The sequence below is a fragment of the Manis javanica genome, chromosome 12, assembly GCF_040802235.1.
Source record: "Manis javanica isolate MJ-LG chromosome 12, MJ_LKY, whole genome shotgun sequence".
Classification (NCBI taxonomy): Eukaryota; Metazoa; Chordata; class Mammalia; order Pholidota; family Manidae; genus Manis; species Manis javanica.
This window is the reverse complement of record NC_133167.1, coordinates 61,041,818-61,055,001: the sequence shown is the minus strand read 5'-3', so window position 1 is coordinate 61,055,001 and position 13,184 is coordinate 61,041,818. Positions and strand designations below refer to the sequence as shown.

The 13,184-nt window shown below is 41.6% G+C and overlaps 2 protein-coding genes across 9 annotated transcripts in view; one reads left to right on the top strand and one right to left on the bottom strand.

Moving 5' to 3' along the window:
* Positions 1 to 174: 174 nt before the first annotated feature.
* LOC140845275 (uncharacterized) lies at positions 175 to 7,330 on the bottom strand. The gene is made up of 3 exons (XM_073219271.1): positions 7,080 to 7,330; positions 6,087 to 6,917; positions 175 to 1,108 (listed from the first exon to the last, which is right to left on the bottom strand). Exons 1-3 carry the CDS (start codon positions 7,328 to 7,330, stop codon positions 1,096 to 1,098), a joined length of 1,095 nt encoding a protein of 364 aa, XP_073075372.1. The 3' UTR covers positions 175 to 1,095.
* Positions 6,347 to 13,184, top strand: part of MAP3K20 (mitogen-activated protein kinase kinase kinase 20) — a 189,207-nt gene continuing 182,369 nt past the window's right edge. For 2 of the 8 annotated variants that reach the window (XM_073218694.1, XM_017657903.3), the window contains exon 1: positions 6,605 to 7,247. The gene's annotated coding sequence lies outside the window, so the exon portion shown is untranslated. Of the gene's footprint in view, positions 6,371 to 6,403; positions 6,536 to 6,604; positions 7,248 to 13,184 lie in introns of those variants that run through there. The other 6 variants (XM_073218693.1, XM_073218691.1, XR_012123698.1 and 3 more) reach the window with 6 other exon arrangements.

Here is a 13,184-nt window from a genome sequence, read left to right as displayed (position 1 = left end):
GTGATGGGTGACACAAAGTGAAGCAAAAGCTTAATGAATCTCATTCTTGGATTTGAAGGTGGCATGTCTAAGTCTATTATGAAAAACAAAGTCACCCCAGATTGTTTAGGAGTCAAGGAGTCAGGGAGCAGATTTATAAGAAAATAAAATATATACATACACACATACCCCTAATATATATATATATATATTATAAATTTATTAACTATATATTTATATAACATAAATGTGATATATATATATACACACACATATATATCTAGAATATATATCATTTTGGAACCCTGGTACCATGTATAGAAAATCAAATATTACAGTTATAAAATAATTTTTAATGTATAATTTTTTCCTATCAGTGGAAGAATACCCACTGAGAAAAAAGACTTAATTTCCTTTTGTAAATAGCTGTGGTAACAACAATAGTTCTAACTCTGCTATTGCTGCACATTTAAAGCCAAGATGATGACTGTATTGAAAAAGAGGAAAGAGAAAAATCAATAGATTATTGCTTCAATGGAGCTCACAACAGTGCTGATTAGAGAACACAAATGGATTGCATAATAGTAAAATAACTATCAACTGGGTATGGATTTAGGCCTATGTTAAGACCATTCTTAACTGCATTGTATCTTTAGAAAACATGCATTGAAATTACAACAGCAAATTAAATCTCTTCGACCGCAAAATTTAATACATAAGAAATGGCATTTATTAATGATCTGGAAGAGGGAGTAAATAGCATGTTAATGAAATCTGCAGCTGATACTAAATTGGAAGGTGTTACAAACAACAATGAGGACAGGGACTTAATACAAATGGACCTTAAAAAGTTAGGGGAAAGCCAGTGGTGGCAAAAAGAAAAAAAAAAGTAGAACTTATGAAAATATTCATTGAGAAATTTCAACTCGAGGAACAATAATATAATAGAAATATGGGTGGAAAAGTGACTGAATTTTGATCAGGATTTTCTGTTTGAAAGTCTCTGGCCAGCTACTGGGAAGTAGTCACTCTTTTACTCCCCTGTCCTCTCTCTCGGTAGACCAGGGTTGTAGAGTTCAGAGACAAGCAAAACGTAGAAAACAGAGACCAGGTATGTCAGTTAAAAAACCTGCATATTGAAGAGAAAAGAATGATGATTGAAAACACATGATTCTGTATTGGTAGAAACATTATCTAATGGTGTTTATCATAAAGAGGGGCCCATGAAAAATCTACAGATAACCTGAAAATCTTACATAAAAGATGGTTGATGCCACTTGTTGTTTATGAGCACTTGTTAATTGCAACTAATAATTACTTTATGAAATATAATTCTTGCTTTTCCAGATTTTAGCACATAGAAGAATTCTCCTTCCTAATCACATGTGCCTAAATCCAAGAAATTGGTAATATTCTGAATGTCATATGAGATGATATTGTGGGCCACCTTAGAATGTCTGGACATTTGGGTCTGAGAATTTTGTTTATCCAAAACAATGTCAAGATGTGTCTCCTGGAAGCTCTAGAGAATCTAAGAAACTAATGTATGTATAATGTTTTACCAACTCACCTGGGGTAAGATGTAGTTTTCTGGGGATAAAAGCTCATCTCTTTTTCTTGGATCTGTTAATCAGAAACCTCAATTTCAGAAACTTGACTATTTTCATAACATTTTATGTTTCCCTTAGATTTCAGTAACATTCTCTGTGAGTAGAATGTGCCACTGCCACAAGTGATGGAGGAGGAGTGTGGTGTGTAGCCAGGTGGCCAGGCGTGAGGATGAGACTGCGAGGGAGGTGAAGGTGCTGGGGGAGAGCAGTGCGAGGCCCATGAAGATGCGAGATAACACTGGGGAAGAATGTTGGGGTTAAATAATGGAGGGTGTCGATGTGCCCTCAGGATCTGGAACTTCATTTAGTAGACAGTAAGGTGTCAACAAAGGTTTTGGAGTTTTGATATGATTATTCTATTTAATATGTTAGGTATTCCTTTCAAATATATTTTACTTCCTAATTAGATGGACACGCCACTGAGGTCTTCTTCCACGTTACAGAAATGTTGAACAGGACAGGACAGAAGAGAGCCCAGCAACATACCACCTCTGTCAGGGAAGCTGCCCCCGAAGCAACAGCGGCACTTTGGGTGTATAACCTTCTAGGATATTTTCAGTCTAACAACAGTTGGCTACATTGTACTGTCATCAGTTAAAACCCTTCCTGATTTATAAAGTCGTCATGAGAAGCTTTGTCATGTTTCACTGACAAAAGTCTTTACTGTCTCCCCCATAATCCTGGTAGAGAAAACCAGGTTTGCCTGGTACATCTTGATTTCAATGAGTCCACACTGGCTTCTAGCATCCACATTCAAAGCGATTACCAGCTCTTCATTTAATAATAACTCTAGGATCTTCCCAGAAAGTCACATCTTTTGCAAAGAAGCAAATCAGGTTCTTGGAATGAAGTAGGGCTAAGGGCAAACAGGGAGTATGGCAATGCTCGGTGCTCCAGGGCTGTGACAGACTCAGCTTTGATTCCATCCAGATTCAGAGATAGGACTGTAAAGAACAGCATAGCAAACAAGGACAAAGGGTAAGTGGTGCCTAGGACCCAAGACTCTGATAAGTAGGCCTTTATCATCCCACACAACCATCAGGCAGTATGGTCCCAACTAAGTGACAGCTAGTTAGGGACTGGGCTGGTACCACATCCCAGATTTTGTGATGTCTAGCAAAGTGCTCTCTTCCCTGCTTCACACAGCCACCCTGTGGTGCTGCTTCCTGAAGTAGAGCACAAGGTCACTGCCTGCCTGCAGCTCAAGGAGCACCTATGAGTCCCTAAAATAGCAGGTCTCAAAATGCAGTCTGGGAACCCTATCAGGAGGTCTGCAAGGTCAAGTCTCCTCATAAAAATACTAAGATGTTATTTTCATTGTGCTGTCTTATGACTGTACAGTGGAATCTCCCAAAAGGTACATGTAGTGTGATACTGGAGTAGAGGAAATGCAGAAGCAGATATGTATGACAGGCCAGCTGTCTTCTATTAGGCCAGACATTAAAGATATTTGCAAAAATACAAAAGAATGACACTCTTCTAATTTTTAAAATTTTGGACAGTATTTTTCTTTGAAATATGTTGTTCATGCTAACATAAATGTGTTTACTGTCACTTTTAAATTAAACGAGCATAAGATTTCAGTTTTAATTTCTAATATGACCAGTTTCAATAGGTATAACCTACATAAACAAAAGTTATTTGGTTTTCTCAAGCTAAGGGATTTATTGCTTGAATTTGTTGAATGCTCTTGGGCCTTTGTTCTTGTGCCCTTTGCCTGTAATACCAGTCCCTCTTTTATGTCCAGCAAATTCTCTTCGTTCTTCTCGTATGGACTTAGAGGTTCTTTGCCTTGGAAGCCTTCACTGACCTCCCCAAACAGTGTTAGGTGTCCTGCTGTAAACTCCCCCATTTGCCCCCTTAAGAGCACACTGCAGTATAATTGCTTTGTCTTCTCTGGCTTTTCCACTGCACTCTGAAACCTGTGAGAGCAGGGACAGGTCCTGGTCACTGTTATAATCACAAAGCTTAGCATAGACCCTGCCATTCAGTAGATGCTTATTGAATACATTTGCGGAAGTCTCCAATTTCTTTTCTTGCCCTACTGTTCCTTTCATGCCCTGGCACCCTAAGCTGATTTTGTATCCAAAATATACTTGGGAATTCTTTGGCTCTCAAGTTAAATGTGAAAACTAAGCTGAAACAATGACCTGGGCTTCGTTGGTGATTTTTAAGTTCATGGCTACTTACTTAAAGGATGTTTGTGTATCTTAATTTTCCATGGATTTAGAGTTATGCAGGAAGTAAAGCATATCTTTGTATAAAAGCTAGTTAATTCTTACTTATGAACTAGACACAGACTACTCACAATCTAAGAGGGAGAATTGAGATAGCTAGAGAAAATGCTCTTGAGTACAGCCTTGCACCATAGCTCTCATCACTATAAAGGGAGGGAAGGATAATTATAGAATGCTTTCTTCCTTTTAAGTTGCATTTCTTTCTATCCTTAATAGAATTCATGCCTGCATTTCTCTGATCCACCGATAGCTGGTGGCAGTGCCAGAATTTCTATTTAAAAGGAAGTTAGGGACAACAATCTGATTGGGGGGCTAGGAGACTTGTTCTTTAAGCCATATTTGCATAGCAAATGCACTCTTTTTACTTACATTGCATGTTTATTTTGGAGGGTGTTCTTGGATATAAGAGGGTGCTAAGGACTCCCAATCCACCCCACTGCTGAGAGTACATCTATTTTTAGTGTGGAGACATTTGAAGTAAAGGAATAGGAAGGCTTGATGAGAGAGTTTTGACTAAGTCTCTTTTGTTATTGCTATTTACATTTGTAAACCTATATGGTGAGAATTAACCAATATGCTTTCAAAAAATCTGAAAGTTTGAAAAGCAGTCAGCCATAGGAACAAGCACTGGACTATATTTATTAGATCTGGGGCCTAAGAGATCATTACAGGAATAAGGAAACAGGCCCGTTAACCAAAGAAGAGGCAGGCTAAGGCAATCAGTTTATCACACAATTTATCAGCTTGGTCAGTTTATCACCCAATTCAACTATGGACAGAAATAATAGAATATAAGATATGACTTCAAGGAGCTTGCAACATAAACAGGAAGAGATGAGAATGCCTACCAGATTATCATTTAAGCATGTCTGTGAGACTGCTCTTTAGTGTTCACTGTCCCTGCTGGTTATTCGCCTAGCCTGATTATGTGGGGTAAATAGAATGAAGGAGAAACGGATGGGAAGGAAGCGGAATGCGGCTAAAAACATTTCAGGGCAGTTACAATTGTAAAGCTGAAACCTCTAGTGAACATCTAATTGGGCCCTCTTATTTTTGCAGAGGAGGAAACCCAGGCCTGTCTAGTCTAGCAAAGTACACTAGCTGATAAGTGGCAGGACTAAGACAAGAAGCCACGTTCTCTGATTGCCAGCCAGCCTAGTGTCCCTTCCGTCACAGTGTAATGCTTTTGAAGGTAAGGTAAAGTGACTGGAGTCACCTTATACCTCGGTCTATGCTAAAGAGCCTCAGTGTTTCCCTTTGATGTTTAGATTTTTTTAAGAATTATTTGATTACCTAAATTAGGATTTTTTTTTTAGCTTGACAGTTTTCAGCAATCCTAATTTCTCAGTTACTAAAACAGAATCCATCAATGATAAATTCCTAGTCCTTGTCCAAGGGAAAATTAAATAATCTGAATAACAGACTTGGACGTTGTTCTTTCACCTTTATTTACCCATCCCTCCACTTTCATATCTTTAACTATCTGAATGATTTACAATTGTATTTTCCTTCTGACCTCTTCTAAATTTGTTTCATTATTTCAACTGTTGCATCTCTACCTGTTTTTCCACCCATGACCTCAAACTCAACAGGAAGCCAGCTTTTCTTCCACACACCCCTATTTCTGTCCGTGACACCATCGTTCTTCCAGTTACCCAGGTCGGCAATCTTGGCATCATCTCTGACTCCCTCTCCTCTATATCTGCTGGGTCATCAATTTCTGTGGCCTCTTCCCGAAACATACCTACAAACTCCATACCGTCTTTTCTAATTGCATTTGTACACTCTTAACTCAACTCCTCACAATCCCATTTCCAGGTAGTGACAATAATTACCATTAATGCTGCTTCCCAGTTTTGCCCTAGCAACCCATCCTACAACCATGTGGACCGCTCTCTCTATAAATCACCATTAAAACAAAAACACGAACCCTCCTTTATCTCTTTGATTCCAGCTTTCCACAGTTCCCCAGTGTCCACAGATGACAGAATCCAAATGCAACCCCTCGGTAATGTTGCAGCCTCATTTAACTTTGCCCCTAAGAGCCATCCTTCCCAGCCAACAATTACTTTTCTCCCCACTGCTTATCTCCACCTTTTGCTCACACTTGGGATGGATTCTAGTCTCCTCATGTGAACTCAGCTTGTTAAAGTCACCAACCAGGGCAGTAAACCATGACCCCTCCTCAAACTTGCGTAGATATCTACTGGTAGTTCCACCGAGGCAGCCTTCAGCTCTGCCTCCTTAGAAATATCCTTACCGGTCTGTCCTCTTCCCAGCTAGATAATTAACTCCTGTAGCGGGGGAAGCAGCCTTGCATCTCTGTATTCCACAGGAAATGTTTGTTGGTAAGGGCTGAGTTGAGGAAATAAGTGGTGTTAACTCGTTCAAAAGATGTGAAGGTGCACAGCGCACAGAGCCACCCGCCTGAGCCCCCACGGCAGGGCAGGTGCCACCTGAGGGCAGGCGCACCCGGGAGGACCCCGGGGAGGCCCGGCGCCTTCCCCAAGCCCCGCGCGCCGCCCGGCCGTTCCGCGCTCGGAGGTAGGTGGTGCTGTTGCGGGCACTGTCTTCCTCATTGGCGCTGGGCGGAGAGGCGGAATGTTCAACTCCTGACTCGGGCGGAAGCGTGGGAGCCGCGCGGGCCGCCGTCCTCCCGACCCCCAGTCGCCGCCCCCGGCTGCTGCTCGCGTCCGGCCCGGGACCCAGGTAAGGGCCCGGGGCGGGGGCCGCCGGGCGAGAAGGCGGGAGGGGGCCCGCAGCGCTCGCGAGGCGCCCCGGCGGGTCGGGGCCAAGGTCCGGGAGCCCGCCGGCCTGCGGCTCCCCGTGGGCTCCGCTCTCCGACCTCGGCTCCGGGCAGGCGGCTGAGGCCGCAGCGAGCCTTCCCGGCCCCGGCGCGGCCAGGAGCGGCCGGGGAAGGTCGCGCAGCCCCCACGCACAAGTTGGCGCCGGAAGAGCGGAGGGCCTCCGGCTTTCTCGGCTCCGCGCGCGCGGCCGGGCAGCCCTTCCTGGGCCTCCGCTGGGCCTCTCCGGACGCTGGGCCCCCGCCGGCGGAGCCGCGACCTCGGGGCGTGCTCGCCGCGGCGCCGGCCTCGCAGGGAGGGCCCCGCGCACCTCTCTGGAGGCGAAACTCGAGGCTTCCGAACCAGGGTGGGGTGCGGGCCACTTTCGCGCGGACGTCTGGGCTTGCGAGGAGGGACCGTGACTTCTGCCTCTCCGCCGGGCCTGGCCGGCCGCGCGCGGGGTCTCTCACCAAGGGCTGCCGCCCCCTGCGCTCCGTCGGGCAGCGTGGAGCTTGCGCCCACCGGCACCCTCGAGCGTCCCTCTTCCTTCCACCGGAGCGTAGGTGCCCCCGCAGTCTACCGTGGGGCGCCCCCCACTCCCCGGTACTGTGCTCTGAGACCTGCCCCCAGGCCCCGAGGTGAGCGCCGAGGCCGCCGCCACGCCTCGCCTTCTCCTGACAGCTTGCGGGAGAACTGTAATACGGAATTGGCGAGATGACATCGAATTGCCCAAAATAATGGGGCAAACATTGTTAGACTGCAGAAACTCTGTTTCTGATGCGCCTTGAGACCTTGCATAAGCACTGTTTATGGGTGACTTAATTACTATTTTTGTTAGTTTCTTTAATAATGAAAGCAGTACCATTTAGTGGCCGTTCCAGTGAGATTACAGCAAGCAATTCTCTCAATAATGGTGTATTAGAATCGATTTACATAATTAATTTGAGGGTTATTTAACTTAAAATGGTTGTCCAAATATATTCCTGTTTTAACCCTGAAGCTGTTTTAGGAGAGCCTTGCTTTCCTGACCTCATTTGAACAGCTAGGATTCAGTGGATCTGAATCTACACACACATTTTAAAGACAAGAATAAACAAGTGGTTCAAGACAGTTAATATCTTCTTTCTAGTAGGCTCATCTTCACAGTGAAATTTCATGTCTTTTGATTTTCAAAAAATAGGTAATGGCTGCATTTTAAGTATGGTTTTGGTCATTTGTAGAGCCTTTGTTTTAAACTTCTGCAGATTACAAGTGAATGTAAATTTAGTGTGAGATTTGGCAGATTACAAGTGAATATAAATTCAGTGTGTTTGGAAAGAGAGAACTAAGATAAAGAAAAATGGTCTTTTAGAGCAAAGGTACAGTTGATTTTTAAACTTTAGCAACTTAATTCCTACTATAACTTTTTTGGGAAATAGGGATTATTCTAGAATTTTTTTAAACTGGAGAATATTGTTTCAATCAGGCTTTAGTTGTAGTAATTGTAAAGGATCATAATGCAATGGAAAGCACATTTTTTTCTTAGGTCTAAGAATGCAAATAGATGATTGATCTCTTTTTCTTATTCTTTTAGGGAACACATAGGACATGTAAAAAAGAGAGAGAAATATTCAAATATTAAGCATGAAGATTTAGATCTAAAAATGGATAGTCAAAGATCTTGGGAACTAAGGGCCCTTCTTGCCAAATAAGGAAACTTGGCAAGCTGTACTGTGTATTTTGAGTTAGCACAAGAGTAAGTGTTATTGGCAATATATTGACTGAGTGCCTATCTGAAATGGGCAGTGAAACTGACTTTGATAGGGCTACAACATTATAAATGAGTTATGAGGGGCATGGAGTGAGTAATCTAGTTATCAGAGAAAACACCAAAGAAATTACAGTGACGTTTGGTGAAAAGAGGTCAGGCATAAAGTGAAGCTATTAGTGTGGATTGAAAGAGAAAACAGTTGATTTTAGGAATTGATAGATTCAGAGAATAGAGAGGAGAGACTAAATGATTTTTTTTAAACCAGAGCAAGGAGTTTGTGGTGATATAGTACTTGGAGAAAGACAACATTATATTCAGAGATGTTGGAAATAAAAATCAGCTTGGATCATTTGTTTCCATTTTATTCTACCCAGGACAGATTGACAGGGAGGATGTCTTATCTATCTAAATGTAATGGGAACAGATACGCCACCTTTTGGTCTTACTGCAGGGAAGATTTAGGCTACCTTTTTTGTGGCTATTAACCTTGCCCCGCTACACAAATAAGCAGAGTTCTAGCTGTGACCCAGAAACTGTACCTGTTAAGGAAAGAGAGCTACAAATGCTGGAGCTTAGATTGGATAGACTGATAGATGGGTCCTTTTGTGTCAGACCCTCCTACAGACAGCTGAAGCATTGATTATGTACTAATAGCGGTTACATAATCCCAACACGGTAGAAGATTCTGTGAGAACAAAGCAGCCACACATGTAATACCCTAACGCCAGTATTACGATCGCTAATAGGAATTTAAAGCCTCAAAGTGAACTTTAGGTGGAAGGTAAGCAGTCTAGTGACATTAGGTATTAGAAGGAGGAGACAGAATGATGCCACGGAAAAAAGATATGGTAGAAGAAATGATACCACTCTGAGTCAGACCTGAGTTTGAATCCCAGTTGCATCACTTGTAAGGTAGGTAGTTCATTTGGGCAACTTTCACAGCTTTGATCCTCAGTTTCCTCCCACGTAAATTGGGGACAGTAATACCTGCTTCATAATCATAAGTATATGAGACAGCATATGGAAATGCTTGAAACAGTGCCTGAAACCTCAGCTGCCATAACTGGGTGGTAGAGAAGGGTGTGTTTCCACATTCCTGAGTTACACCTGGAGAAAGCTGCTTGTCTTCCCTCTTCCCATCCACGGCTTGCCCTTGGGCGCTTGCCCTGTTCCTGTGTCATACTTAACTTGTGTATGTAGGGATTGGGAGGATCTTACAAGTACTCGCCTGATTTTAGTTTTCCTTTCACCTGATTTAGTCTTCCTTTCTCAGTTCTCATGGGTTGAAGTGCCCATGTTTGAGGAGCATGGATCTGGTTCTGCTTAATGGTACTGCACCATCAAGCTCTGTAGCCCGGCCCGCTGTGTGCAGTATTGCATTTCTGTTTTGCTGAGAAAGGAAGAGAGGTAAATCATCATTCAAAGAGTTTTTCTTTTCTGTAGTTATGCTCTGGTTTTCAATGTGAACAGAGTTCTTTGCTTTGGAAATAGGGAAGAAGAGGAGAGAGGAAAAGATAGTTGTAGGATAGAAATCTGGAATATGACTCTCACTTTCCTAGCCAGTTTGGGAGGGGAAAGTTAGGAGGATGGTCCAGTCACCTCCATTATCGCCATCACTGATGCTGATCACTGCTCTCCTCCACAACGTCAAGGGGCTCTTTTTGTGAGGTTCATGACTATGTCCTTGAGAAGAGAAGGGTGACCATCCATACTTTATAGTAGAATACTTACAAGGTTGGAGTGAATCTTCAAGAAAACACCCATTCATTCTGTTCTAGCTGATGCTGGAATCTCCTCTACATGCCCAACTCCCATTGAACATTCTCAGTGATGAGAAAGTCACTACAACACAAAGTGACAGATTTTGTTAGGCAACTCTAACAAGGAATTCTTTCTGCAACTTGTATCCACAGATACCTTTGCCTCTGGATCAGCGATGCATAATATAGGGTCGTCCTTTGGTCTTTGATAGTTTTAATATCCCAATTTCCTTTCATTTTACATTGAGGTTACCAGGTTTTAACCTTTGTATTTACCCTACTCAGCCAACTTTATTCTAGGTAATTAGTCCAAAGTAGTACCTGTTCGTTAGCAGCCATGATGGTCAGATACTTTCTATTTGACAGGAAATGATTCAAGGGTAGAGAGCTGAGGAGTAGCAGGACCTAGTGCTGGGTGGGCCTGCTGGAAGCCTGGTTTATTCCTGAGCAACTGCTCTCTGCCCCTGCCCCTTGCCCCTCCTCCCCCACACCTGTGAATTCCTCTTCTAGCTGCCCAGAGACACTGTGCCCTCTCCTTGCTCCTTTACTTTATTCAAACTCTGGCCCAGTTCTCTTCCATATGCCTCCAATCATTCAACACAAACCCCCTGCAGTGACCCATGTCATGGATGGTACCTGCTTTGTGTTCCTAGTTGAGCTTCTGTTTGAGCACAGACACATTTCCACACAGCATTTCTGTGGCATAAGTGCCCCTACCCCTACATTCCTGTTCCACTTACATTTTGCCTCTGGTAACAACATTTCTGGGAAGGAAATGTGCCATAAAAGTTTATCTTCCTTAATTGAAATATTAAAATACAAATAAAAATGTTTCATTTATCTCATTTTTAACCTTTGCTCTAACTATGGTTATATGGTAAAGCATAGAGTAAAAAAAATGAAACAATAGTCCTTTTTAGACTCTTAAAGTCAGCTTCTCTCAGATATCCACGAATAAAGATCCTATTCACCGAGCCCAGCCAATTATATACAAGATACACTGCTTTCCCATGGCAGCTTTGGAAGAAAGGAGTATCTATGGTAAACATAGTACTCGTTAGTTCTGTTTGTATACCTACTCTCCTCCAACTAGTCTTACAGATCTTATCTGTTTTGAGTGGTTTAAAAATAAAGATAACAGTACCACAGAGGGCCCATGTAGGAATAGAATCTTTGAATCTTTGACCTTGGTGTTAAGAACAAGTACACCAAACCAGAATGGAAGGGATTTCAAATTTTTTACTTAGTGGATCTGGAAATGTCATTAGTCAGAAAATATTCGAGGTTCATGGTTACTCAGAAGTGAAGACAGAATTCAAACTCATATCTATCTAATTCTAAGCCTTGTTTTTCTGTGTTAGAATGTTAGTGGTGTCTGTTTTGTTTTTTCTTTTTAATTCAGGACAAAAGTATTTTTTTTTGGACTAGAAGGCTAGAAACTTTAGAAAGTAAAATAACTCGCTTTATTTGTCTCTACCTCCACATGGTTTCACTCTTGATGATTAGCTGATAGTGTTAACATATATTTGCTTTCAGCAGTTTAGTTAATGGTTGAAAATTCTTTTTTAATTTTAAGGAAATTAAAATTGTTTTACTACTCAAGTACTCATGATGGAATTCAACCATGTTAGTGATTTTCAACATTTTCAGAATTTTTGACATCCTGTTATACTTTGATTTTTGTGATATCCCTGTTCTACTCACTTTTCAATGCTGTATAGTAGATCCTTACTATTAATATTTAAAGCAGTTTTGAGAGTTTATGAAATAGAAGTTAGAATACTACAAAATTTGGGACTTGTTGCATGAAGAAACATTTTTGCCTTTCTTGTGTAAAAGTAATTATTTTCACCTGATGGGATGAAATTTGACTAGGTATATGATGTAAATACATTTATACAGAAGGCTCATTATTACATTCTGGTGTATTTACTGGAGCACATGTCTAACATTAGAACATAATTTAATCAGGTAGCAGTTTCCCCCAATATTCTCTAAATGTGATTTCTCAGTAACTCACATTTTCTGTTTTTCTGGTCATAAGTTGATACTCTTAGAAAAATAATTTTAAATTAAAGGAGAGAAAGCTCAAGGGGGAAAATAAATGCACAAGTATTCCTGCTTTTCAAAAGTTTACATTAAGCCACTTTGCTTTTATAAAAGATCTGCATTAGCACGTATTTTCACTAACTGAAAGAAATCTAAAGAGGATTTTTTGCTTTTATGAAAAAGGTGAAAAGTAAAAATAATGTGCAGTGTGTGTTTTGCAGCAAGCTATTATTCCCATGAACTAGATTCAGCATCTTCAGCACCAGCCTGCCATAGCCTTGAACTGTGGCTGCGAGAATCTATGCTTTATCTGAATTTATTTTGTGCATCGGTTAGTAGTACGTGTCCTAAGGTATCAGAAAAGCCTAAAAGAAGCTATTTTTTTGGATCCAGGAAAACTTAAAACATTTTCCATATAATTTAATGGTAATATTTTTTACTTCATGCCATTTAGGCTTTGAAAGGTTTCTTAAGAATGCTCTACTTTTGATAGCAGGAGAAACCTGTGTGTTGTCTGACACTCATTTAGATGGCAGTGGAACTCTTAGTCAGGTTTTTTTGGCTAAGGCCATGATGCTTTGCCAAGCTCACTGAAGTTACAGCCTGTACTTGTACACCCCAGAATTGTTAGTCTCTTTGTTAATCGGATGGAGCATATTTTTTTAATGGTTTCAATAAAAGATTCAAGTAATTACATAGTTCTGTTCATATATAGCCACTTTCCAAATGGCAAGATATATTACAAAGTTAGTAACAGTGATTCTGGGAAGAACATGACTAGTTGCTTCATCTCCAAAGGTGAAGGTCCTGGAGAACTATACTTCTCAAAGGGCAGTCTTCTAGCACTCTTAGGTCAGTTTCATATGTGACTGACTCTACCTCAGTTCATCCCTGACTGGCTCTGCACCAGAGGGTTTAGATGTATTCATAGTGACCTCATCCTGTTTCAGATCTCTGTTTTTCTCCTCCTCCTTCAGACTTAGAGACACCCAATCCTTGAGGTCCCAGACATACTC